The sequence below is a fragment of the Anopheles bellator genome, chromosome 2 (assembly GCF_943735745.2).
Source record: "Anopheles bellator chromosome 2, idAnoBellAS_SP24_06.2, whole genome shotgun sequence".
Classification (NCBI taxonomy): domain Eukaryota; kingdom Metazoa; phylum Arthropoda; class Insecta; order Diptera; family Culicidae; genus Anopheles; species Anopheles bellator.
The window spans coordinates 73,108,699-73,134,118 of record NC_071286.1 but is presented as its reverse complement, the minus strand read 5'-3'; the positions used below and the strand labels follow the sequence as shown (position 1 = coordinate 73,134,118).

Below are 25,420 nucleotides of genomic sequence, written 5' to 3'. Positions count from 1 at the left end.
TCTGCCTTCAGTCATAAGAGACTTGTTTCTGATATAATCTTTTGACATCGTTGAAACATTTATCGCCCATTAAAGAAACAAACATTATCTGAGCCCGTTATGTTACCAGTAATTTATTAAACGACTGACAACGCACAAGATTTGCAAGCATCCGCAGATAAACAAGAACTGCGTGACTTCCGCCACACGGACCGGACGTGAACCAGGCAAACGTACCGCTTACTTCAGCTTCTTCTTCGGGCGCAGGTTGTTGGTGTGGCCACACTTCTTCTTGCGGCAGTTAGTTGCCCTCGGGTGCAGACGAGCGTAACACTTGCGGCAAATCATCTTGTCGCAGTTGTACTTTTGTGCCAAAATGCGCAGAGATGGCTCAATAATACCTAGATATAGAAAGATATTTAGTTAAAACAGGCGCACCCCGGGTGTCTTCCTTCGTTCCACTGGCCGAATACTAACCACCGCGGAGGCGCAGCACAAGGTGAAGGGTCGACTCCTTCTGGATGTTGTAGTCCGACAGAGTACGACCATCTTCGAGCTGCTTGCCGGCAAAGATCAGACGCTGTTGATCCGGAGGAATTCCTTCCTTGTCCTGGATCTTCGCCTTCACATTCTCGATCGTGTCCGAGGGCTCGACCTCGAGCGTGATGGTCTTGCCAGTGAGTGTTTTCACGAAGATCTGCATTTTGCTGCAAAACGGAGAAAACGAGGAAAATGATCAACCAAACGGCTTGAGATTGTAGTCCTTCCATCCAAAACAGAGGTTATGTTGTGTTCTGCCGTGGTTTTGTGCAGCATAAATTTGTATTTAACAATAGCTTCAAGTTGCAAACTAAAACAAGAACGGCACAAACAATAGTTCAAAGAAGCAAGGGAACTAAAAGCATACTTTAGAGCCTTAGAAAACACAGATATTTTCGGAAATTGAAACTAAACTCACCCAACGTGTCTCTGTTCGGCTACTTCTCGATGAGAAAGAAATGTCAGATGTCAGTTCGTTCGAAGGCGAAGGCGAAGGCGAAAATAACGAAGGCGTTACGTGCGTTACGCATGTCTACAGCCCCATAGCCCTGTTTATTTTATCTGAGTAAGTAAGAAGTTAAGGTAAGTAAGTAAAAACAAAAAAGTAAAAAGAAAAAAGTAAGTAAAAAGAAAACGGTTTTCGTTAACCCTCCGTTTGATAGTCTCGATGGAATTGTTCTTTAATATCCCACTTTCGAAACGATAAATTTGGACTTTCTTCGAAACGAAACGAACGAAACGAAAGACACGTCATTCTGACAGCTGAGTTTTGCAAAGTTTTTTTTGGTCACGAGCGGTTCACTTCGTTTTCAACAGGCCGTAGTTAAGCGGGTTAATATTTTTATATCCTAGCCTGGCTTCGTCTAAAAATCGTGCACGGCCCCCGCTCGTCTGGTGTGCCGGGTCCAAGGCCGATCTGCTCCTGAGAAATCGTCCCACCGTTATGCAAGATTCGACATTTCAGTGATTTTTTGCTCTAAACTCGAGTGCTAGTGAAGTCAACCAACGCCAGAGAGCAGCGAGAATGTCGGAAGAAGAAAATAATTCAGCCGTAGCTGCCGACGAAGGCCAACCCCTGGTGGACGGCGGTTCAGCAGATAATGAAGAGGTACTGTTTGTCTATCTATGTACAGCACGTCGGCTTTCTAGAAACTGACCCTATGCCGTTTTCTTCGCACATTTAGGGCACCGTGCAGGCGGCAGGTGGTGCGGCGGCTCAACCGCAACAGCAACCATCACGGACGGAATCATTTTTCGCCATCACCAAGTCGCTAATTATTCGCGCCCTCATCATTTACTTCATTTCATCGTTCTTCCGTCGGCCAGCGCCAGATGCCGGTGGGGCCAATCAAGCAAGTGCCCCCGGCAAGTCGAAGATAACGGCTTGGAACCTGTTCGAGAATGGGACCGTCTTTGATTTGCACGTGTACATTTCGGAAGATCTGTATTACGTTGATTTCAATGACCCGAACAGTTTAATCTGGTTGCAAGAAGGCCTAGTGTACGGTGATTGGTACGGTGGCCGCGATGGGGATGGCATTTTCACGATACGCACTCACATTAAGGCTTCGGAGCGACTGATGAACAATGGCTCCATTTATCTTCACACCTACGTCACGAAAGCGGGTCTCAGTCCGAACCCGGCGGCGGGCGCAGAATTCGCGGGCAAAAACGTGGGTTACGCGAAGGGCATGCTGAGCAAGTTCAAGCGGATCAAGCGCACCAAAACGCACAACTTACTGGCGGGCGAAAAGGAAAAGTTTGAAAAAGAGCTTGAAGACGCCCTGGTCGATGACAAAATAATGGCTCACTGGCACCCGAACTTGACTATCAATCTGGTGACGGACCAAACCAATTGGGTGAAGGGATCCGTTCCACCGCCGTTGGATGAGTACGTTAAATTCCTTCCCGGTAGTCAGACGTATCTTCCGATCGTCTTCTACAACGATTACTGGAACATGATGCGGGACTATCAGCCGATCAACAGTACGACGCCACTGCTGGAGCTGAATCTGTCCTACCAACCGCTTTCGCTGTTCAAATGGCAACTGTATGCGGCGCAAACGATGCGCAACAAATGGGCCAACAATATGTTCACGGAGGCCCTGTCTGGAGGCAGCGAATCGGACGAGGATCAGGACTCCCTAAAGGAAGCGCTGTTGGACACTAACCCGTACCTTCTGGGGGTCACAATCGTCGTCACGATCTTGCACAGCGTGTTTGAGCTGCTGGCGTTCAAGAATGATATACAATTCTGGAATAACCGCAAATCTCTGGAGGGCCTATCGGTCCGGTCGGTGTTTTTCAGCGTGTTCCAGTCGATCATCGTGCTGCTGTACGTGCTGGACAATGAAACCAACTTCATGATCAAGGTGAGCTGCTTCATCGGGCTCGGGATCGAGGTGTGGAAGATCCAGAAAGTGGTCAATATCAACTTGAGCAAAGAGAATCGGCTGTTTGGCTTCTTGCCGCGGATCCAATTTTCCGATAAGGGCTCATACGTAGAGTCGAGCACGAAGCAGTACGATAAGCTGGCCTTCAAGTACCTGGGTTGGGTGTGCTTTCCGCTGCTCGTTGCGTACAGCGTGTACAGTGTGCTGTACCAAGAGCACAAAGGTTGGTACTCGTTCGTGCTGAATATGCTGTACGGCTACCTACTTACCTTCGGGTTCATCATGATGACGCCGCAACTGTTCATCAACTACAAGCTGAAGTCGGTCGCCCATTTACCGTGGAGGATGCTGACTTACAAATTCCTAAACACCTTCATCGACGACATATTTGCATTCGTGATCAAAATGCCGATGATGTACCGCATCGGGTGCTTCCGTGACGGTAATTTCCGTGATGCCAGTCCGCATCGAAAATGTCTCTAACGCCCTTCTTTTTCACCTTCGCAGACATTGTGTTCTTCATTTTCCTCTACCAACGTTGGATTTATAAGGTCGATTCGAAGCGTGTGAACGAGTTTGGCTTTTCGGCAGAAATGTTACAGCCAAAGGAGGGCACCGAAGGCACGGCAGGGGCGATAACTGCGCCCGAAGGAGATGCGATCGCTGGTGGTGACAAGCATTCGAAAGATTCGTCTATGAACGGCTCGGCTCCTGCGTCGCCTAATGCACACAAGAAGAACAAAAAATCTTCTCCAAAACGTAAGGGCGCTAATAAGTCGGCCGCCGAAAAGAAGGTAGACTAAAAGTATTGACCCATGCGTGCATCCACTGAGAACTAGGACCTTACGATTTGCTTCCATCGCTTGGGGGCATCCAAACATAGTTATTCAAAGAGATACACCGAGGGCTGCGCGCTGTGCTCTTTAGGCCGCTGTGTACATGTTGGTGGGTGGCGTGTCGCGTTGACTCCGGCACACTATCGAATTTTCGTTAACTATGCTTTAATTTAATATTGTTATCAACATTATGCTAAATGCTCATACACCAGCCATTATTTAACGGCATACAAAGAAATAGAGAAACTTATGTAGCAATATCGCCTAATAATCCCCCAGTCCAAATAAATGAAGGCAGCTTTACCTAGGTTCCACTTATTGACAGAAAATAACTCATGGAAAAGAAGCTAGTTCCGGCATGAAGCATACAAGAATTATAGTAAGTTTTACATTACGGAAGTACGTGTAAGTGTGAAAACTCAGAAACTGACGATTAAAAGACATGTTAAAAATGTAGCGGCCTTTCTATTCCCATCCGTTCTGATGACAAAATGTATTCCCGTTTCCGGGTCGGTGGTTCTTGAGATCGGTGACGTCAACACGAAAATGCATTGAAAACAAACGACGCACACGAGCTGTCAAACGTCAAAACATACAAAGCAGCTAGAGAAAGTTGAAAGTTTCATCGCAGCAACATCTTTTTCTGCTGTGAACTGTTTTGACTCGTAGCTCCTTCAAATGGTCAAGTAGAAGGCTGAGAATGTATTCCGAATGGGCTTCGCTCGTTCCGATTATATCGGACAACATCAACAACGCCCAAACGCAGAGCGTTTTGGGCAAGTTCAGCATCGTCGGTGGGCGTGATGTGGCAGCCGTGGTGATCAAGCAGCTGGCCAGCACGCTCGGCATCACCAACAGTGCGGAACCGAGCAATCTTAAGACGGACCAGGAGGTAATCTGTGAGCGCCGCGAAATCTGCACAATCAGTACAAGTACAACTTTGCTGTCCCTCGACAGGTCCAATGGTGCATGGATGTAATTTGTCACGGGCTCTCGTTGCCGTTGGCCGAACACGACATAATCAAGGACGGAGTGAATATCTACTGCGAGTGGATCAGTGCCGTGCTGCCGCAGTGCAAGATCAGCGTCCCAAAACCCATCCTGGACGATCCGAACACGTATGTGCGGAAAATTATCAAACACCTTTACAACCTGTTCGTGCCCCGCCCAGGAGAAGGTACGATTGGCGCACAGGGCCAAGCTGACGAGTTTGTCCGTATCCGACTTTGCTGCACTCACCATTAATCTTTGCACCTCATCCTAGAAGGCTGGCTAATGCGTGCGTGCGTGCGTGTGTCGATTCTTGTAGCTGCCCGGCTTCCTTTACCACCTTAATTGGCACTAACTAACCTTATGCACCGATTTTTCAATCTTTCTTCGTTTCAAGTCTGGCCTTTCATTTACCAAGAGGAACTAGGTGAACGCTTTATTCTATTTTGATATTAGAAATCTTTACTTTTTCTGCCCTAAATCCCGACCCCAATACTAAACCGTTGGCTGTTTGCTTCCGTTTCAACTGATTCCGGTTCGCAGGCACGGATACGATCAACCGGCAAGCTGTGCTTTGCCATCGCGTGCTGCGCACCCTGCAAGACACGGCCCAAAACTCACAAATTCTCACGGTCGAAACGTGGGAAGCGTTGCTACTGTTTCTGTTGGCGATCAACGAAATCCTGCTCGCGCCACCGATCGTGAAGGACGACGTCGGAGATCAGCTGTGCGAGCGAGTACTGAGCGTGCTGTTTGAAGTGTGGTTACTGTCCTGCAGTCGCTGCTTTCCGTCCCCGTCGCTGTGGAAAACGTTCCAGGAATCGTGCGCAGCCTGGCGACACCGTATCGCACTGGTGGAGCAGTGGAACCGAGTGAACCTGGTTCTCACTGCTAAACTACTTGAATTCACCTACGGGCCAGCGTTTCCCGAGATGAAGATAGGTAATCGAAGCGTTCCTTTTCCATATTTTCGCTACAGCCGTTTGTTCTTTCGCCAACAGCCGACGAGGACGCACACCTCGTGCCGGACGGTATGACCAACGACGGCATCGCCCAGGCATGGATTCGGTTTCTGAAGATACTGGGACCACCGATGGATCTGTGCTGCCCGCAGGTCATCAGCAGAACGCCACAGTTCATCCAGGCGGTACTGGTCAACGCGGACGGGATCGAGCCACAACATCATCCATGTTTGCTGAATTTGCCACAAATCTTTCTCAAAACGATGAAAGGAATTGCCGGCCTGGTGGATGCTTTTCTCGGTGAGTGGTGATCGGTGGGGCACCCCGCAAGAGGAAGTTGAGCTTGACATTGCCCTTTCATTATTGCCCCTAAAAGGAATAGCCCAGTACCGATCGGTAGAGGGCATGCTGTTTGAGAACATCAATCAGCTGTACTTTCCCGTCAATGGGTCCGTAATAAATTTCAGGCATTCTGGAGGCGAACTCAGGCCCACAAACCTGGTCCGAGCCAGCGGTGGGCTGGGTGGGCTCGGTCTCGGTGCAGCACTGGGTGTGGTGGGCTCCGGAGCGACCGCAAGCGGTGGAAATGGAATGAATAACGGTGGCGGCGTTGGTAGCACTAGTGGTGGTGGTGGTCCCAATGTTTCTATCAGTCTTAGCGGAAACGGAAGTGTCAGTGCAGGAAGCAACAGTTTCGGGTTCTCGTTCGAGATCGGCTCCACGGCTCAGGGTAATTTGTCTTTTAGTGTGTAACACATCTTCGTTAACTCTAACCACCATTGGCGCTTCACTCGCTCCCATTAAACGCATTCGCATACGCAACAACAGCAGCGGCAGCTGATATCGCGGCTGTCAGTGGCAATGGGAGGGCACTGACTCACCTCGTTTCCGACGGGTCAAGCGCGAACTCTCCTACGCCACCGTTGCAACGACGGTTAGCCAAGAGCTTCAGTGTCGCACCATCTCTGTCAGCGCATGCCGTCATATCAATGGCGCAGGCCAAGGGTGGGTTATTTGTGTACTCTACCAACGGATTGCGCCCCGCCCTTTTGTGATGCTTGTAGTTTGTAGTCGTTGTATCGCTCTATAATTTTGTAGCTCATGTAGATCAACTATGATCACGTCATGGTTCATTCATCTGACCACACAATGATAACATGCACACACAACGTAACAATTTCGCACTTTGCAGTAAGGATTCGTTCGGTTTTTAGTGTAAATCCCATAAAATAACCGTTCGCCGCGTGGGATTGCAACGAATTAGGTGTTTTTCTCTTCGACCCATTGCAGGATTTACGAAAAGCTCATTCAGCGGGCTTACGAACAGTCGTAACACAGCCGGCAGTGGCAGCTTCCAGACCCCCCAGTCACCATCCTTGGGATCGACGGGATTATCGTGTAAGTGCCGAGCTGCCGGCGACGGGATGGTGGCAGTAATAACTTTTCTTCGTTTCTTCGGCAGCCATGCTCTCGTTGTGTCAGGAGAATCGGTACGCGCTGGCCGCCAACCGGCCAAGGTGTAACAGCATTTTGCACCTCTTTGGCGAGTGGCTCTTCGATGCGGCCCACATCGGTGGCGAGACATGGATGCACAACACCAAAAGTACTCCTAACAATGTTTCGGAAGTACGCAATATTTCTAACGCATATACCGTCCCCGTTTCAGAGCGTGCGGCTGAAGCCAAACGGCGTCCTTCGTCGATGATCATGGACAACCGGAAGGGTAGTCTTTCGCAGCCCCCGTCACTGTCGGAGGTGAACGACGTGGCCCCGGGTCTTACGATCGATAAGTACGAGTCCGGCAAAGCGGAAGCCCTCGGGGCGCTGTGTCGGATATTTTGTGCGAAAAAAACGGGCGAAGAAATACTGCCCGTATACCTGGCACGCTTCTACATGGCGCTGCACCAGGGCCTGAAGACCAACGATAGCCGCGAATGCATGGAAACGCTGGCCAGCATACTGTACAACTCGTCCGATCTGTTCCGGATCGATCTGGAAGGCATACAGGTGCTGCTGCCGGCGTTCATTGCCGCCCTGGAGCTCATTTTGCCCGAAAAAGAGCTAAAGCTTCGATCGCAAAATGTAATCATCAATAAGACCGAACTAAGGCGGGCCGGTGTAAACATTCTGCTGTCCATTCTGGCCCTACCGTTGCACTTTCAAACACTTCCAATTCGTGACATCGGCGGTGGACCCAACGATAGGTAGGTCCGCAGCCCCGGGTGATGCGAATCCAGTGCTTCGTTTCTAAGACGCTTTCTTGTAACCTCAGGACCGTGACCTTCATCCAACTGAAGCCGAGACTCATGAACATTCTCATGAACGCGCTGCAAGTCGAAACGGACCCCCACAACACTCACATGCTGCTGGGGGGCTTGCACCTGTGCGTCCAGGACTCGGTAACGTTCGAAGCCTTCGAAAGCAATCCGGGCGCCATCGGTTCGATGCACCCAGCGGCAGCCGAAGCACAGCCCAATTTGCTAAGCTCAGGTGCGTTGTTCGTTTAGACCCCTTTTCGCAGCGACCCTCTACAGAGTTCTTGTGGCCGAGTAATTTCATTTCGTTGACTATCGTTTCGTTTCGTTCCATTTTTTTCTTTTGTCGCTTCTGTCGCCAACCTGAACTGAACGAATCATTTCACCCATCTCACCCATGTTGCCTTGCTTCACGTCACATCACGCGTCATGCTATGCGCTCCACAATCGCGCCGCCCGCCTATAGCCTGCTCCGAGAAGAGTGCGTACTCCATGAACAGCGCCAATTCCAGCATCGGTGGACACAGCACGGCCACGTTGAGCAATGAGCCTTCTAGTTTGCCAGCTTTCGATGATTTCCCATCCGATATTATTCATGAGTTAGAATTGAGTTCATCTGCAATTTATGGTAACTTTTGTGCTTTATTTGCTTGTTGATAAGGCAGTTGTAGTATCGCTGAAATTAGATTGTAGCCATCAGCATCTTTTCTCACCGCGGCGATTATGTTGCCCTATTGTATCCGCCTGTTTCCTTCCTCAGACAGTGCGCATGCACTTTTCGTGAGAGCCACCTATCTGGTGTGTCACCGTCTAATATCGTCGTGGAAAACGGATTTAAATGTTTCGCTGGCTGCACTGGAGCTGCTGTCCGGTTTGGCCGCAATGCATGTTAAAGATTCGGGTAAATATTACATTTCACGTAACATGAGCGTGATTGTTTGATGAATTCCATTCCATTGCCAGATGCTCTGGAATGCAAACGTGCGGTGAAGTGGATTTGCGATTACATCTGCTACCAGTGCTCTCGGCCACCGCCCGCACACGTAAAGGATCTTCACAGCACCATCGTAGCCGCGTTCCAGTGTACTTCCGCGTGGCTGATGAATCACCCGTACCTGCTGCACGACAAAGAGTGCCTGACGATCGTGCTCGAAGTGGTAGAGTTGGGCATCTCGGGCTCGAAAAGTGTCGGCAAACCGGGAGAACCGGTACGGTACAAGGATGAGAAGGAACTGAAGCCAGCCAGTATGCGAGTGCGCGATGCCGCCGAAAACATGCTCACCATGATACTGGAGCAGATCGACTACTTCCCAAACGAGTGCGGCAAACAGTCGCTTTCGTCGCTACTGGATGAGGTCGTTCTGGCGAAGCACTCGAACAATGGCGCCGGAGAGACCACCGGCGTAGGAGAGTTGCCACCGGAGCTGGCAATTAAAAAGTTTAAATATTTCGTTACCGAAAACTCGACCGTGCTGGCCCTGTTCGAAGAGCCCCTGGGGAACGATCAGGATCCGCAGCCAACGGTAACGACACTAATTCGGGGACCGTTTGGGCGACACGCTTGGACGATGCAGCTGCGGCATCTGTCGAGAAGTAAATCGGGCACCAAATACCACGCCCCGAACCCGGGCCGTCCCGTGCCGATGAACGACATTCTGATACGGCAGGAGATGGAATACAAACACTTTCCCGATTCCGTCGAGCGGATCCCGCCGTGCATCGTGGACCACTCCATTCCAACGTTGGATTCGGCGGAGCAGAAAATTGGTAACCAATGCACCAAACAGTTGGCCCGACTGCTGGAGGATCAGCTGGTGTACGAAAAATTGTCTTGGGCCGAAACGGAATGTTCCGTGGATGGTCTTGGGCATGCGCAAGAAGCTTCTCCGCCGAACGTATGCCACGAGTTTCAGGCCGCACGCCTCTTTTTGTCCCACTTTGGATTCCTTACCATCGGCCAAAGCAATACCGGTGGACAGAAGCTTGATGGCAGTACGCCGCTGCTCACTACGCTCGACTCGTCGAAGCTGGAGTTTTGTCAGGACTTGAAAATGCTCGATAAAATGAGCCCCCGGTCGTGTGACACCATCCACGTGTTCTACGTGAAAGCGAGTCAAACGACGGAGGCCGAAATCATTGGCAACATGGACCCCGAGAATGTGTCGTCGATTGATGGACACTTTTGGCAGATGCTCTACATGATCGGGTGGCCAGTGAAGGTACAGGAGCACGCCGGCTGGACCGGTTTCATTGGCACCAGCTGGAAGATCCCGCGGGACTATAAAACCGCGCCGAACCGCAACGAATCACTCTCGGAAGCGCAGTGGCAGCTGAACGGAGAACAGAAAGTACTGTACTGGGCCGATGTGTCCTCGGAAATGGCAATCGTGGTGCCGAATCGGAACAATAAATTCGATGCATGCGGGTCCAGTGGCACAGACGACACGGTCGATGGGAACTGCTGCCCTACCACGGCGACGATGTACGAGCGCAGTGTAAGCGAAATACAGCCCCGATCTGCTTCGGTTTCTACGTCGAATCAGCAACCGCGCCAATTTTCGCTGGACAGCGAATCGACGCGCTTCGGATCGATGAGCAAATCCGCCGATCCCATTCCGCCCGTGCGCCGTCGGACGGGAGCATCCAAACCGAGCAGTCAGTACACTGCACCGTCGGCGAAAATACTGCTTGTTTGGCTGGAAAGTTTCGAGGACTATCTGGCGTTCCCGATCGAGGACTTGTTGGCTTACACCAGTGCCGGTCAGCCCGTTCCCGGGGGAGGTGTGTCCGGAGGGAACGCCAGCGAGTGTTTCATCATCTACCTGCATGCCCTATCGTCCGGATTGCTGAGAGTAAAGCTGCAGGGTCCGGTTGGACGAATGAATTTCGCCATCCCGCTCGTCGACGGTATGGTGGTTAGCAAGCGTGTGATTGGATCGCTCATTCGGCAGACGGCGTGTAATATGGCCAAACGGAAACGATTAGATAATGATTCGTACGTGGACTGCCTGTGTTTGCCTTCATCCAAATAGTTTTATCATATTTTTTTCTAATTTATTTTAGGTATCAGCCGCCTCACGTTCGTCGTCGTATTAAAATCCAAGAGATAATGCAAAAGTATAAGAGAGATCTGACCGAGCCCGAGATGTTGGCCGAGCTGTTCAAGCAAGCTCTTTAAGCAACAAGTATTACACTGAATTACGCCTGGCGATACAACAAATAATTCTTTCCACTCTTCTCTAGTGATGTTTTGTTTAATCTAATATTTTTAACGATAAATTATCGTCCAATGCACGTGACCTATAACACTACTAGTGTTGTTTCCACGAGTTCCAGCTTATTTGACCATTTGATACTAAATCTTTTGAACAATATACTGAATATAGCCTGAACCATTGGGGCATACCACTGCAGTTGATCGTTGATCACCTTTTCGTTCAATTAGTTCTTTTAATAACCAGGAAATCCGAAATGTATAAAGACCGACCGAAACACCACTGCTGGCATTTGGCTCTCTCGTGTAAGTTTTGCACAATTTTAACCCTCGATCGTTGAGTTCAACGGAACAATCAAATGGTCAGTTTCGGGCGCGCCCGTTCGGGACCGGGACAGGTGTGCACAAATACTCACGCACTGCTCGATCGATCGATCGCGCGTAGAAGCTTTCGTGAAAGCTTTTATGCTCGGCGTAAGAGTGTGCGTTCGCAGGACCATCGCGCAGCAACCATCGCTATTTTGGCTGCTTCACTCGCACAGCATGCCTCAGTGTTGATTCGTTCGCGGAATAGTGCGGTTGGGTTCCACGACACCGGATCGTCCGCGGGAGGCTGATACTCGAGAAGAGAGCTCTTAACGCGGAGGACCGGATGAGAGAAAGCATATCGGTTTGTGGCTGGCCGCTAGTGTGCTGAGAAAATTCCTTCTCTCTCAGCTACCAAAAAAAAGGTGTGTTTGTGTTGAGAGCCCGTTCATTGTTACTACCGACACTTCAAATCTCGTGCCAATACCCCACCATCATACAGAGTGTACCTATTCTCTCTAGTGCAGTGCGCAGTGATTACTACGATTTCAACCATCAGGATCAAAGCATGCTATGCGGGGCATAAAGCTCGAAAGTGTCAAAGTGTCGAAACGAGTACCTAAAACGAGAAGAAAAGCAAAAAATGCCATAGTTTGCCTTTGCTGCACCATCTAAACTGCGCTCCGCAAGCACATCCTTACCGAAAAGGAATCTTTCTCGGTATCTGTTACTGGTGGCATTTTAAATCCCTGTCTCGCTCTCACTGCGGCTCTTTTGCGCTCGGTCTCTCCCAGTTTTAAAAATTCCGTCTGACAGAATAACCCTTGCCACGAGTCGGGCGCGTCTTGCGTTTGTCCCACACACTCAGTTCCCCCCAGCGGGAAGGTGGTACATAAATTCCGTTCCATGCCTGGGGAGGATGATGATGATGGTCGCTGCTAGTGTGTAGTGTGCTGTGCCCATGTACAAAAGCTTCGTGCGAAGAAGTGGCAGCTAGTGTGTGTGCATATGTGTGCGTGCTGTGCCGTGTGTCGGGGAGCATAGAGGAATGAAAAGAAAGAAAGGAGAATAAAGCTTGTGGAGGAGAGAATTACAATACGGAAGAATTCGGTAAAATATTTTCACAACTTTGCCCGCTCAACCAAAGCTCAGCAGCAGCAGCAGCAGCGGTGGTGGGCCATCGGAACCGCGGGCAGACCAACGCACGGAGCAAGCGCGCACGTGAATCAACGAATTAGACTGCGGCTTAGCCTGTCTTAGGAAACGCAGCAGGTAACGAAGACAAAACAATAATTTAACTGTTGCTCTTGTACGTGACAATCTGTGGGGATATCATTGATCGATCTACAAGGGAAGGGTCACGGCACGGGACTGACTTAGAAAACCAACTCTATCAAAAGCGTGTTAAGTTTGGCTACTTGGAATTGTCGCACCAGCAATGCCTACTGCGTTTGACAAGGAATTTATCGTAGCAACAGGATGGGCTGCTGTGCTTGGAGGCTGGTGCGTTCAGCGGCCATCCTATATACATAAAAGTTGTTAGTGGCCACCTCACGCATGCGTGTGTCGGTGTACATTTCCCTGTTGTGTTGGCCACGCTCACAGCGGTTGAAGGAGTGAAGAAAAACGTTCAAAATTCGCTCAAACAACGTACGACCTGGTGGTGGTACTGGAGTGGAGAGGCTGTGACAAACTTGATTCCTTGCCGGACCTGTTTGCCGGTGCGCTGTCCCCGGCGTCGACTGTGCAGCGTACATAGAGCAATGCTGTGTGCTTCACTTGCGTGCGTAACAATTCTATCCGAAAGCCGGATAGCGCGAAACCGAGAGCGCAACCGCAAGTTAATTGGGCGGACTTCTCTGCGAATCGGATGCTGCAAATCCGATCCGCATAGATCGACCCATCGGTTCTGATTATTCCGTACGGCAGTATTTTTCGGCTTTGCGCATACTCACTGCTTGCTGGACACTGGACCATTGCCACCCGCTTGCCCGGTGTAGTCGGTTTGTTGCCGCCGCCGGTTCCTGCTGATGATAATGATGTTGAAAACTTGAAACCTAATCCCAATTAACATCCTTCAACACAGTCCGGAGTAGTTATTTATGGAAAATTATATATAATTGTATAATTGAATTCTTGGGCTGCAAACAACCAGCCCGATCTTCGGAGAGGAGAGAAAACTGAAAAATACCTCCGACAGGCAGTGGCGCAGTGATTGTATGGTTTCTTTTATGATTATTTCTGATCGTTACCCGTTTTCTGTGCTCTGCCCGAAATTGCCCGGGCCCGCGGGGAGAGCGGTGGGAGCGAAGTACTAGCTTCCCTCTTGGGCCATCCTTCATTCTTATGCTTTGATCCAGCACACAATTGCTGATTGCTACCGAATTTTCTGTTTTTCCTAATCATGCTCTGCCACCCCGCTTTTTCCGGTTTGCCGTTTTGCTGTACCCTCGCTTTCGATCGAGACGATTTCTGGTCATTCTGTCTAGTGCCGGACTGATCGAGTGGGCGATCTTCATTACAAGCCAAAATGAAGAACCTTGTCCACAGCATACAGAAAGGTAGTGGTCGCGCAGATCAAAACAGAGCGTTCGTTTCGTTCGTGGATCCAAATTAATTTCCATCATTCCTTTGGCCGGGCGAATTGTGCACGCTTGAACTAAACGACACGCAAATGCGACACGGTGCTATTTCCGTACTTTCGTTGACCAGTCACAAACCCGTGTGTTGTTTGCTTGCCCATCTTCCCACGTTTTGTTGTGTCCTATGCCGGGTGGCTGCCAAAAAAGAGGTCCAACATTTTCCAACCATGACTCACATCACATGCCAGCAGCAGCGGAAACGGAACCCTCATCAAGCGTGGCGAATTTTTTTCGGACACGTCCCTAAAGGACAAGCACTTGACGAAAATAGCAAAAGCTGCGCATGGGTAATGGGAGAACACAGATGTCCGACCGCCATGGGAACACGACCGTCCAATCAGAAGAGGAAGAAAAAAAAACAATCAATTGGTTCAGTTCATTGAGTTATTCTAAAATTGTAATTTCACGAAGTACCACCCGTTCCCTGGCTGGCCGGGAGCAAAAAAAGGCTTGAGTCATGCTACGGTGGCGCGCACTAACGAACATCGTTCTTTGGGACTCCTTTTTTCGTGTTTTGGAAGTGGCAAACGCCAAATTCTTTCCTTCGCAAGAAGCGTCTTAAGCCCACAGTCATCGAACAAAACGAACACGATGGATGGCAGTATATATGTATCCAATTTGTTCCACATTAGACTAGCTTTCTAGCCACGCTACGCGGTGTCTCGTCGGACTAGGACCAGTGAAAATTACCATTTTTGTTCTTGCAATGGGGCGGCCAATCGACCCGAGCGACGGCGGTCAGTCGTCGAGTGTGTTTGGTGATTGGGGTTTGGTTCGGTCATTAAATCATCGCAGTCAATCATCACATTCACTTGTGCCACGTTCACATAAATACAATTTTTTCGATTGATAATTTTATTATTATCCCACAACAATCATCACTTTTTAAAGACGTGATGGACGGAAAACAAAAACTAAAACACCTGTTAAACGACCATTGTTTAACCGGTATTTTTGGGTTACTTACCCATGGGTGGTTTATTGCACGAAATTTACCAGGGATTAGCAGACAAATCCTTTTTTTATGGAATTCGAGCAATAATAATATAAGGAAGCAATAATATTCTTCTCAGTCTTGAGCTAACCCAAATGAGTATCAAGGGGACCCCAACTGGTGTTCAGAAATTAGAACAAATTAATTAAAATTGGGTGAAATATTCACGTAATTGAAACCATAAATATATGGGTGCAAAATCCTTTCCTTCGGGTGACAATATTTGTTACGCTCAATGCTATGGTTTTTGAACCACAATCAAATCATCGAAGAGCATCCAATTTGGCGACAAAAGACTTCAACGCCAGTTGAATGCATTTTAAACGACGAACCCGACGTCGAATAGAATAAAATTGCTACTCTAACACGGGTAATGGGACTTTTTACTTGCCAATCGCTGCTTGTTCCAAAACCGAAAATCAATACCCAGTAAACCGCCGGACCCCATTGGTGCCGAAAGAGAGAACGACGAGCTGCCTAAGCGCATATTTTGGCGCTTGAAGCATCCGCGCGCTGGATTTGTCTGCTCACGACGACATTATGTACGCGGCGCTGCTGGCCGATGGAACTCGGTAGAAAGCAAAATAGAGACGATGTGGACCCTAAACGACGAGGGAAAGAATTTCGTATGAGGCCAACATACCTTCGTCTCGCAACGAGACAAGATTAGTGTCAGCTTCGGCAGCCGGCCCCCGGGAGAGATGGAACGGCGGAGCATAATGATAAAGAGAGGAGGAATGTCCGAAGGAAAAACCGAGAGGGACAACAGAACCCCGCGCGGCCCATCATGTGCGCACACGCATGTGCGGCCGATGCGCGATGCTGCGGATCGTCGAGAGAGAGAACGGAGCAGAGAAGAGCGTGAAACACTTGCCCGCCAGAAAGCGAAACAATGATTCCATGTGTATGTGAGTGTGTTTGTGTGCCCAGCCAGCCGGTGTGCGTAGTGGTGAAAGGAAACAGTTGATAGGTGGCCACTACAGACCCCGCCAGCCAGCGTTCGGTTGGTGTGTAGTTGTGTCCGTTTGTTGAGCCCGTGGGTTTGTGAGTTGGTCCCGAAAAGAGGGACCTATGTACAAACGAACGGGTCAAACTGCAACTGTTGGAAAACTCCAAATACTACGATCTTGAAAGGTTTTCCTTTTGCGCTATTGTTAAAGGATGATCTTCACCAAAAATTGGTTGCTATGACTACAGGATCTGTGAAGGAAGCGCAAGCATAACACGAAACATTCCGAATAGTATGAATAATTAAGCTTAGGATGGGGAGAATGACGGCCCCGAGCAGTGTGTGGCCAGCGACCATCGACGTACGCATGTGTGAGTGTGAACGATCTTCGCTGACCGATCACCGATCGGGGGAAAGAGACGACAAAGAAAGTGTTAGAACGTGAGACGGTTAGAGGGGGATGAAAATACAGTTCAACAGAAACAATCACAGGAAGACGCACACAGCGGCGATTGCCGAGGCAAGAGAAAATCCCAAACCTGAAACGAAAGAATGATCTCCGAGCGGGGCGCAGACCAAAGAATGTACCCACCACATTATGTGACCGACGGGACTCTCTCTGTCGCTCTCTTCCTTTCCACCAACACTAGAGAGAGCGAGAGAGCGAGAGAGAGAGAGCTTACGCAAAGTAATGCGCCCTCCTTAATGGCGCAAGCAAGATAGAGGCGCGCGCGCACCCATGGGAGAGACATTTGCAAGAAAGAGGAAACGAAGATAATGTGCATCATAAAATCGAGTTTCGTGTTCCCCGGGCGCCCGGAGGATGGAGGGGGGTAGACGGACGGAGCGGGGCAGCCCTGGACACCTTCAGACGGGGCGCGCGCGCTCGCGGGATGCTGTGGCGTTAAAAAGTATTTATATATTAAAATATGATGATGAAGTAAATACCTGCATCTCTTAATATAGAAATTCTGGTCACCACACCGGCATCACCCGGCCCGGAGTTTGGGCCCGGATCGGAACGGTCGGCCGCTCCAGGAGGGCGCGCACACGGGACGCGCGCGCGCACAGGACAGGACTTAAAAGGCAAAAACGGGTTGGAACGAAACAAAACAAAACGAGCGCAGCGAAAACCGATCGCTACGCTGGGCCGGGGCCGGGGATCGTGCTCAAATTCGTTATGCTGTTTGTGTGTTGGCTCCTCGCACGCAGTGTGATCACTGTATTTGTGCTTTGCGGTGATGGCGACAAACACCACGGCCGCGGCACAACCAGAGCGGACAGCGAGTGGACACGACGACCCGCGGGGGGAGGGTGGCCAGGAGCCGGCCCTCGCTTTCACGCGCTCCTTGCTGGCCTCACAAAGAAGAACAACCCTCTAAAACCGAACCGAGCAGCGACAAACTCTTTTCTGCGCGCCTATGCTATGCTGCGGGCTTTTTCGGGGATGCTGAAGCGGGGCCGCTCCACTTGTGGGGCATCCAAGGGGGACAGAGTGCGATGTATGAGAGAGAGAGAGAGACAGAGGGAGCGAGTGAGCGAGAGGGAGAATAAAATTTCAGAAAAAAAACCGATTCTCCTTTCTAGATATAATCATTCTTCTCGCTTCGCGCGTTGTTCGCGCTTCGGCCGGCCAACGATGGCGACCAGCACGACCACGACGAGACGAAGGCGACGGCTTTTTGCTGCTCCTGCTCCTGCCGGGGCCTCCTGTGCTTGTCTAGCCGCAAGCGAAACAAGTTCCAGCGAGAGCTATTTCGAAATTATAATGCCTCCACCGGCGGCACAGCAGAGGGCTTCGGATAGGGCCGTGCATACCGTCGTTTCCCCTGTGGCCCCCATCGCCATCCGATGGCTTTGGCCCGCCGTATCCCCGCCGTACAGAAGTGGCGGCCCAGCTTTTCACGAGTGCTACGGGAAGCTTTGTACGTTTTCGAACTGATGAACGGACGGGGTCCGTACTCTAATAATGAGAGTTAACTTTCATTGCCTTTCAATTTATGCACAAATCCTTAATCCATTTCTACTGTCATCCGTTTGCACTGCTACTGTGACCAACACTGAACGGGAAAAAGGATCTATTTAATTATCGTGGCGGGAGCGCATCATAAATTCCTTCCAAACTGGTCAAACTGTTAACAAAAGGAATATTTACTTTGGTCTTTCGCATAATTCTGTGAGGAAAACAAGACCCGATTTGTGGAGTGGACAGTTCTCGGTGCAACTTCCTCGTGATGTTCAATTGGGTTAAGATCCGAAACGAAGAATGTGTTAAAGGATATTAAAATGAATTTAAATATACATTGAATTTTGGATAGATTTAGATGAATAAAGAAAGAATGTTCGAGCTACGAGCGAACACAGTAGCAAGGAAAGTTCAAACGACATCAAACTCACTGTAAGGCCTAAGAGGCTTTGAAAAAATTCATCTGCAAGAAACTCCAACATCTAATCTAATTACCTTCCTGTTTCCCGTTCTATTTACAGATCCGAATTGGCGAATGAAGCCGTCCCCAGAACGTGCATTTTGTGACATAAGTTCGTGAGTGAAAGTCTACGGCAAGTCCTCGGGAACTCGGATGGTGAATAGGAGGCTCGCATTTTCGGAGGCTAGCGACAGGCGCGAGTGTGCCACTATGAAATGTGTTTAATGTCGTCGATGTCGACCAGTGGCGTTCGAGTTCGAAGTGGCCCGTCCACGACGGTTGCGATCATCCGGTGCATGACGATATTATGACGCATCGGGTCGGAGTGGCGTTAGTGTTCGTGGTGCAGCAAGACGGGAAGGTTGCGCGGGCAGGGCCCCAGTATCTGTGCTCCGCCGCCGCCATCTGCTGCGTGGTGGGCCCTTAGGAAGCTCGGGGAATCCGTTTGATTTTTTCCGGTTTGGTTTCGAGCAAAATTGGGCAAAATTTTGAAAACACAAGAAGCGAGCGAGGAGGCCCAGAAGAAGAAGCAGACGGGGCCTAACGAAAATGCGGTGCGTTAGTGTGGAAACAAATCTTCGCTGCTGGCTGCTGCTGGTGATCGTCACGGTGGCGGCCAGCGGGATCGAGCAGATCGGAGCGCACAGCCCGGGCCCGGGACCGGGATCCGGGTCGGGGCCTGGGCCGGGGCCCGGGTTCGGCCCATCGGGTGTAGTGATGATCGCCCGGCGTCGTTCGTCCAGCGGTGACGGGGCAATGCAATCGCGGGCGGTCGAGACGCGCGTTCAGTTCAACGTGTTCGAAAACGAACCGAAGGGCACGGTGGTGGGTTACATTCCGACGAAACCCGGGTTCACCTATCGGTTCAACGAGCCACCGCGTGAGTTCGTGCTGGACGCCACCACGGGTGAAATCCGGACCAACGCCATCCTGGATCGGGAGGCGACCCGCAACGATCGGTACGATCTGGTGATCCTTTCCAGCCAGCCGACGTATCCGATCGAGGTGCGCATCACGGTGATCGACGTGAACGACAATGCGCCCGAGTTCCCAGAGCCGACGATCGCGGTGTCCTTCTCGGAGAGTGCCATCACCGGGACCCGGTTGCTGCTGGATGCCGCCACCGATCGGGATACGGGCGAGAATGACGTCACGGACGATTACCAGATCGTGGGCGGGAACCACGACGACAAGTTCCGGCTGGCCGTAACGACCAGCCCGAACGGGGACGTCTACTATCTACACCTGGAGACGACGGGCAAGCTGGACCGGGAGACACGCGGGTTCTACGCGCTCAACATCTCGGCCAAGGACGGTGGGGAGCCGTCACGCTACGGCTATCTGCAGGTCAACGTGACGATCCTGGACGTGAACGACAATCCGCCCATCTTCGACCACAGCGATTACATCGTTTCGCTGAACGAGAGTGTCCTCCCGGGGACCCCGGTCCTGCAGGTGATGGCCTCGGACAACGATCTGGGTGACAACAGCAAGATCACGTACTACCTGGCCGACAGCCAGACGCAGTTCACGGTGGACCCGGAAACGGGTGTGATCGCCACGACGGAGCAGCTCACCTGTCCGCACCAGAACTGCCAGTCGCTATCCCGACCGGACGGGACCTGTCCGAAGAGTTGCGTGTTTACGGTGTTTGCGCGTGATCACGGAACCCCACGGCAGGATGGCCGCACGTACGTGACGGTGAATCTGGTGGACACGAACGATCACGACCCGGTGATCCGATTCCAGTACTTCCCACCGACCGGGAGCTTTGCGACGGTCGATGAAAACGCGGCCAACAGTAGCGTGGTGGCGGCCGTTTCCGTAGTCGACATGGACGAGGGTCTGAACGGGGACACGAGCCTCAAGATTATTGCCGGGAACGATTTGCAGCACTTCCGGTTGGAGAAGTCACCCAGTTTCTACATTGTGCGCGTGAACGGTGTGCTCGATCGGGAAGAGATCGGCAAGTACAACCTGACGGTGGTGGCGATCGATCGTGGGACGCCCCCAAGGAGTGCCACGGCACACCTGATCATTCACGTGAACGATGTGAACGACCACGAGCCGGTGTTTGAGAAGTCCGAGTACTCGGCGGTGCTGAGCGAGTTGGCTCCGGTCGGAACGTACGTCGCCAGCATTACCGCCAGCGATGAAGACACGGGCGTGAATGCGCAGATCTTCTACGACTTTGTGTCCGGCAACCAGGAGCAGTGGTTTCGGATCGACCCAACGTCGGGGTTGATCACGACACAGGCCGCCCTCGACCGGGAAGTGCACGGTCACATCGAGCTGAGTATTTCGGCCCGGGATGGAGGACCAAACCCGAAGTGGGCTCACACGCAGCTCAAGGTAACGATCCTGGACGAGAACGACGAAGCGCCCCGGTTCGTGCAGCCGCAGATCAATGTGACGCTGAACGAGAACGCCAAGGCGGGCACGGTCGTCGTTTCGCTAACGGCCATCGATCACGATCAGGGCACGAACGGGAGCATCACCTACGCGTTGCACGCCAGCGTTGAGAAGAGTTACCCGGGCACCTTCACGATCGATCCGGTGTCGGGCCAGATCAGCACCCGCGTGGCACTTGATCGAGAGCGAGTCGCCGCGTACGATGTGCAGGTGGTCGCACGGGATCACGGATCGCCTCCGCAGTCCTCCACTGCCATCGTGCATCTCACGGTCGAGGATGCAAATGACAACAGTCCGGAACTGTACCCAAGGCACTATTTCGTCCCGATCGCCGACAGCACCCCGGTGGGCAGTGTGATTGCGCAGGTGACGGCCACCGATCGAGATGCGGGCGAGAACGCTCGCGTTACGTACGACATCCTGGCCGGCACGGACCCCGATGGGTTAGTGGCGATCGACGCCGGGACGGGGGTGATCACGTTACGCGGGAGTCTTCAGAAATCACCCAAACCGATCCACAAAATCACGGTCGGCTGTATGGACCGGGGAGGCCGTCGAGCTGAACGCACGGCACTCGTGGAGATCATCAAGGAGTCGATCGTGGAGGAGATCGCTTTTGACGCACCGGCGTACGAGTTTCGGCTGCTGGAGGATAATGGGTTCGAGCGGCGTCAAACGAACCGGGAGGTGGGCCACGTGCGAACGAAGGGAGGTGGGGCTGGGCGCACCGTCGAGTACTCGATCGTACGCGGTGATCCGACGGATGCGTTCCGGATTCACGAGCGAACGGGGGTCCTGTCGACGGCAAAGCACATCGACCGGGAACAGCGGGCCGCGTACAGTCTGACGGTGGCCGGACGGAACGGGTTCGCGTACGGGGAGGTGGTGGTCAACGTGACGATCGGTGATCTGAACGACAACGCACCGGTTTTCCTGGTCGATCACGATGAAATTGCGCTGCTCGAAAATACGGCCGTCGGGCAGGAGATTTACGTGGCAAAGGCTAAGGACGCGGACACGGGCCCGAACAGCAACGTGGTGTTTGGGTTGGCCACCAACCCGGAAGGCCTGTTCCGGATCTCCGAGACGACCGGCGTCCTGTACCTGAACCGCTCGATCTTTGTCGATCCGGGCACGGTGCTCTCGCTGGAAGTGAGTGCCCGGGATGGGGGGAACCCGCCTCTGACGACCCGCAGCACCGTCCAGATCGTGGTGGAGGACGTGAACGATCATACGCCCGTGTTCGACCACACCTCGTACGAAACGTCGCTCCTGGAGTCGATGCCGGTGAACTTCCGGTTTTTCGCGCTGGCCGCTTCAGACGCCGACACGGGCGCTAACGGGCGCATCTCGTACGCCATTGTCGAGGGCAACGTGGACGGCAAGTTCGGGATCTTCCCGGACGGCTATCTGTTCGTGCGGAGCGCTCTCGATCGGGAGGAGCGCGACTACTACTCGCTCACGGTGAGCTGTGCCGACGAGGGCCAACCGGTGCCAAGGAGCTCCTCCGTGCCCGTGATCGTGCATGTGATCGACGAGAACGACAATGCGCCCCAGTTCACGAACAGCACGTTCGTGTTCAGTGTGGCCGAGAACGAGCCACCGGAAACGTTCGTTGGGAAGCTGACGGCCCACGATCGTGACATTGGCCGGAACGCGGAGCTCATCTACACGCTCGTGTACAGTGGTGGCGGTGGTCCGGGTGGGACCAAGCCGCAGGATCATGAGGATTTCAGCATCGACTCACGGAACGGGTTCATCCGGACGCGCCGACCATTCGACCGGGAAGCACTGGTGCAAGCGACTGGCCAGGACTTTCTGACGCTCGAGGCAACCGTCTCAGACAACGGGATGGTTCGATTGCGCGATCGGGTCAAGATCAAGGTCACCATTACGGATGTGAACGACAACGCACCGCACTTTATCCGTGCCCCTTACCGAGTGCAGATCTCCGAGGGTTCAACCATCGGCACACAGTTGGTGCGGGTCTATACGAACGATGCCGACGTCGGGTTGAACGGGGACGTGTTCTACTACATCGCCGACGGGAATCAGGACGAGCGGTTTTCGATCGATGACTCGACCGGGCAGATTATGCTGACGCAGGCGCTGGACCGTGAAACGACTCCTTTCTATCGGCTGACGGTGGTAGCGCACGATGCTTCGATGCAGAACCGGCTGAGCGCTTCGACCACCGTCAGCATCGAGGTCCTGGACGAGAACGACGATGCACCGGAGTTCACGCAAACCCTCAGCCAGATCGCAATCATCGAAACGACTCCCGTCGGCACGGAGCTGATCCGGTTCCGGGCCACGGACAACGATTTGGGAGCGAACGCTCAGATAACGTTCTCGATTGCGGCCGGCAATCGGCGTGATACGTTTGCGATCGATCCACTGTCGGGATTCCTGTACCTGCACAAGCTGCTCGATTACGAGGACACACAGAGCTACTCGCTCAACATTTCGGCAGCCGACGGTGGGAATCCACGGCTCGCCACCACCATCCTGTTCGTGGTGAATGTGATCGACTCGAACGATAATCCGCCCAGCTTCCCGAACACGGCGATCGTACGGCAGATCCGTGAGGGTATCCCACTTCACACGCCCATCGTGACGGTGTCCGCCGAGGATCCGGATTCGGGTGATAACGGTAAGGTAACGTACGAGATCGCTCACCAGGATCCGGACAATCGGGTGCGCCATTTCGGTATCAACCCGACGACCGGTGTTATCCACACGCTTCACGCGATCGATCGGGAGGCTATCGATACGTACCGGTTGACGGTGCTGGCCACCGATCAGCATCCTGTGCCCGCGCAGCGCCTCTCAGCCGAGAAGCTCGTCACCGTGATCGTGGAGGATGTGAACGATAACGCACCGGTCTTTGTGTCGATGAACGCCGCCATCCTGTCGCTCAAGGACGTGCGGCTAGGGATCAGCGAGAGTGGCCCGGCCGCCACGATCATGCACGTGCACGCCGAGGATGCCGATTCGAGCTCGAACGGGCTCGTCACCTATGAGATGATCGGTGGTAACACGGGCCTCTTTCAGCTGCATCGGACCACCGGTGCGATCACGCTCCGTCGGCCGATCGCTAAACCGGACATCCGGTACCAGCTATCGGTGCGGGCGACCGACGAAGCGGTGCAGAGTGAGCGGAAAAGTAGCGACGCGTACCTGACGATCCTCACCACCAGTGCCGTGGTCGGGGCGCCCGGTAATGGGCCCGCGTTTGCCAAAAAGGACCTGTCCGGGAGTGTTTCAGAGAATGAACCGATCGGGACGAGCATCCTGACCGTGTCGGCGTACCTCAACTCGGTCAGCGACATCGAGTACTACGTGACGAACGTGACCGGCGGTGGGCGGCAGGTGAACCGACTGTTCGACATCGACACCAAGCTCGGCATCCTGTCGACGGCGGCCGAGCTGGATCGAGAGTCGGGCATCGAGCACTACGACGTGGAAGTGTACGCGATCGCTATCGGGGGTGTTCCCCGAACTACCAGCACGCGGGTGAGTAACCGAGGAAACACGCCGAACACGGCCCCAAATGGTGCCATAATTTAGGGGCGTAAAGTTGAAATGGCTCTGTCTGGAGTGCCTGCGTTTATTAATTCAATGGCTTAACCGAGCCAGGCCTGGGGAGATTATGTTCTAATTAAATCCGCGAGCCGTGATCCATCGGACGGACGTTTTACGATGCATAAATTTTGATGTTTGAAGGCACGTGGAGAGGTGTCCATTCCCACATCCATTGTTTCCACAAACCGATAAGCTCTCGTTCGCGGGAAAATCGTGTTGCCCAATGAAGGTACAGATAATGGAATGAGATTAAGTTGCTAGTAGCACGATCATTCTCCAAAAGTTGATTCAACAAATTGGCACACAAATTGTGAGACTCAGGACAACACCTTTCAGGCCCTTTAAAGTGAGCACGAGTCTAATAATGAAAATCAAATGCATGTAGATAGTACGAACACGAGTTCCACCTTCCATCATCCTGGGTGGGTGAAAATCCGTTTGCCCTCTCCTAGCGAGAGCCGGAATCGGAAGAAAGCGTGTGTGCTTCGGCTTCGGCTGACGTTCTCGTTGCGTTGCCAATTATCCGATATTCGTTCGCTCAACTATCCGGTATGTTCAATCCCCGCCCGGTACATAGATAGATTGGGCACCATTGGGCACCACAGACAAAAGTTTGGTTCATCTCAAATCATTTCATGGCGCGCGAGAGAGAAACGGAGGCCAAAAGAAAAAGAAGTGCCTTATCAAACGATCTCAATGCGTGTGCAAACAACGAACCCGTTTGCGTGAGACTCGCAGCCCGAGCTCGGGCACACAACAACAGCGGCCCGGAATCGGTGGAATCTCTCCACGCACATGACGATGGGGCCCCGGCATGTTGCTGTTCGGTGCTGCCGTTGCTTCTCCAGTCTGTGATAAATAATCGCAAACGGAACGGGCAGCAGCAACCGCGGCAGCAGCAGCATAACTTGTTCAATAGCTTCTAGGCAAGTATTAT

At 52.2% G+C, this 25,420-nt stretch overlaps 4 protein-coding genes across 6 annotated transcripts in view; 3 read left to right on the top strand and 1 right to left on the bottom strand.

Annotated features, from left to right (window-relative positions):
• Positions 1–93: 93 nt before the first annotated feature.
• On the bottom strand, positions 94–972 carry LOC131210148 (ubiquitin-ribosomal protein eL40 fusion protein). The gene is made up of 3 exons (XM_058203353.1): positions 938–972; positions 457–686; positions 94–380 (listed from the first exon to the last, which is right to left on the bottom strand). The coding sequence occupies exons 2-3, from the start codon at positions 680–682 to the stop codon at positions 220–222; spliced, it is 387 nt and encodes a 128-aa protein (XP_058059336.1). The 5' UTR covers positions 683–686; positions 938–972; the 3' UTR covers positions 94–219.
• A 369-nt stretch (positions 973–1,341) lies between these two features.
• Positions 1,342–4,157, top strand: LOC131212147 (putative lipid scramblase CLPTM1). Its single transcript, XM_058205901.1, has 3 exons — positions 1,342–1,627; positions 1,704–3,354; positions 3,420–4,157. Exons 1-3 carry the CDS (start codon positions 1,544–1,546, stop codon positions 3,713–3,715), a joined length of 2,031 nt encoding a protein of 676 aa, XP_058061884.1. The 5' UTR covers positions 1,342–1,543; the 3' UTR covers positions 3,716–4,157.
• Positions 4,158–4,448: 291 nt separating this feature from the next.
• Positions 4,449–11,359, top strand: LOC131212469 (ral GTPase-activating protein subunit beta). 3 transcript variants are annotated; one of them, XM_058206344.1, is made up of 15 exons: positions 4,449–4,640; positions 4,706–4,925; positions 5,136–5,165; positions 5,282–5,680; positions 5,740–6,000; positions 6,077–6,430; positions 6,538–6,705; positions 6,991–7,098; positions 7,163–7,303; positions 7,367–7,904; positions 7,973–8,190; positions 8,422–8,583; positions 8,716–8,856; positions 8,919–10,950; positions 11,019–11,359. In XM_058206344.1, the coding sequence occupies exons 1-15, from the start codon at positions 4,449–4,451 to the stop codon at positions 11,131–11,133; spliced, it is 5,079 nt and encodes a 1,692-aa protein (XP_058062327.1). In that variant the 3' UTR covers positions 11,134–11,359. The 3 variants fall into 3 exon arrangements, with proteins under 3 accessions (XP_058062327.1, XP_058062328.1, XP_058062329.1); XM_058206345.1 differs by having other exon boundaries at positions 4,706–4,930; positions 5,099–5,165; positions 6,077–6,398; positions 6,557–6,705; XM_058206346.1 differs by lacking the exons at positions 6,077–6,430; positions 6,538–6,705; positions 8,422–8,583.
• A 7,676-nt stretch (positions 11,360–19,035) lies between these two features.
• LOC131208274 (cadherin-related tumor suppressor) overlaps positions 19,036–25,420 on the top strand; it is a 29,517-nt gene continuing 23,132 nt past the window's right edge. The window contains exon 1 of the mRNA XM_058200942.1: positions 19,036–24,414. Within this exon, the coding sequence (XP_058056925.1) occupies positions 19,036–24,414 (5,379 nt within the window). The remainder of the gene's footprint in view (positions 24,415–25,420) is intronic.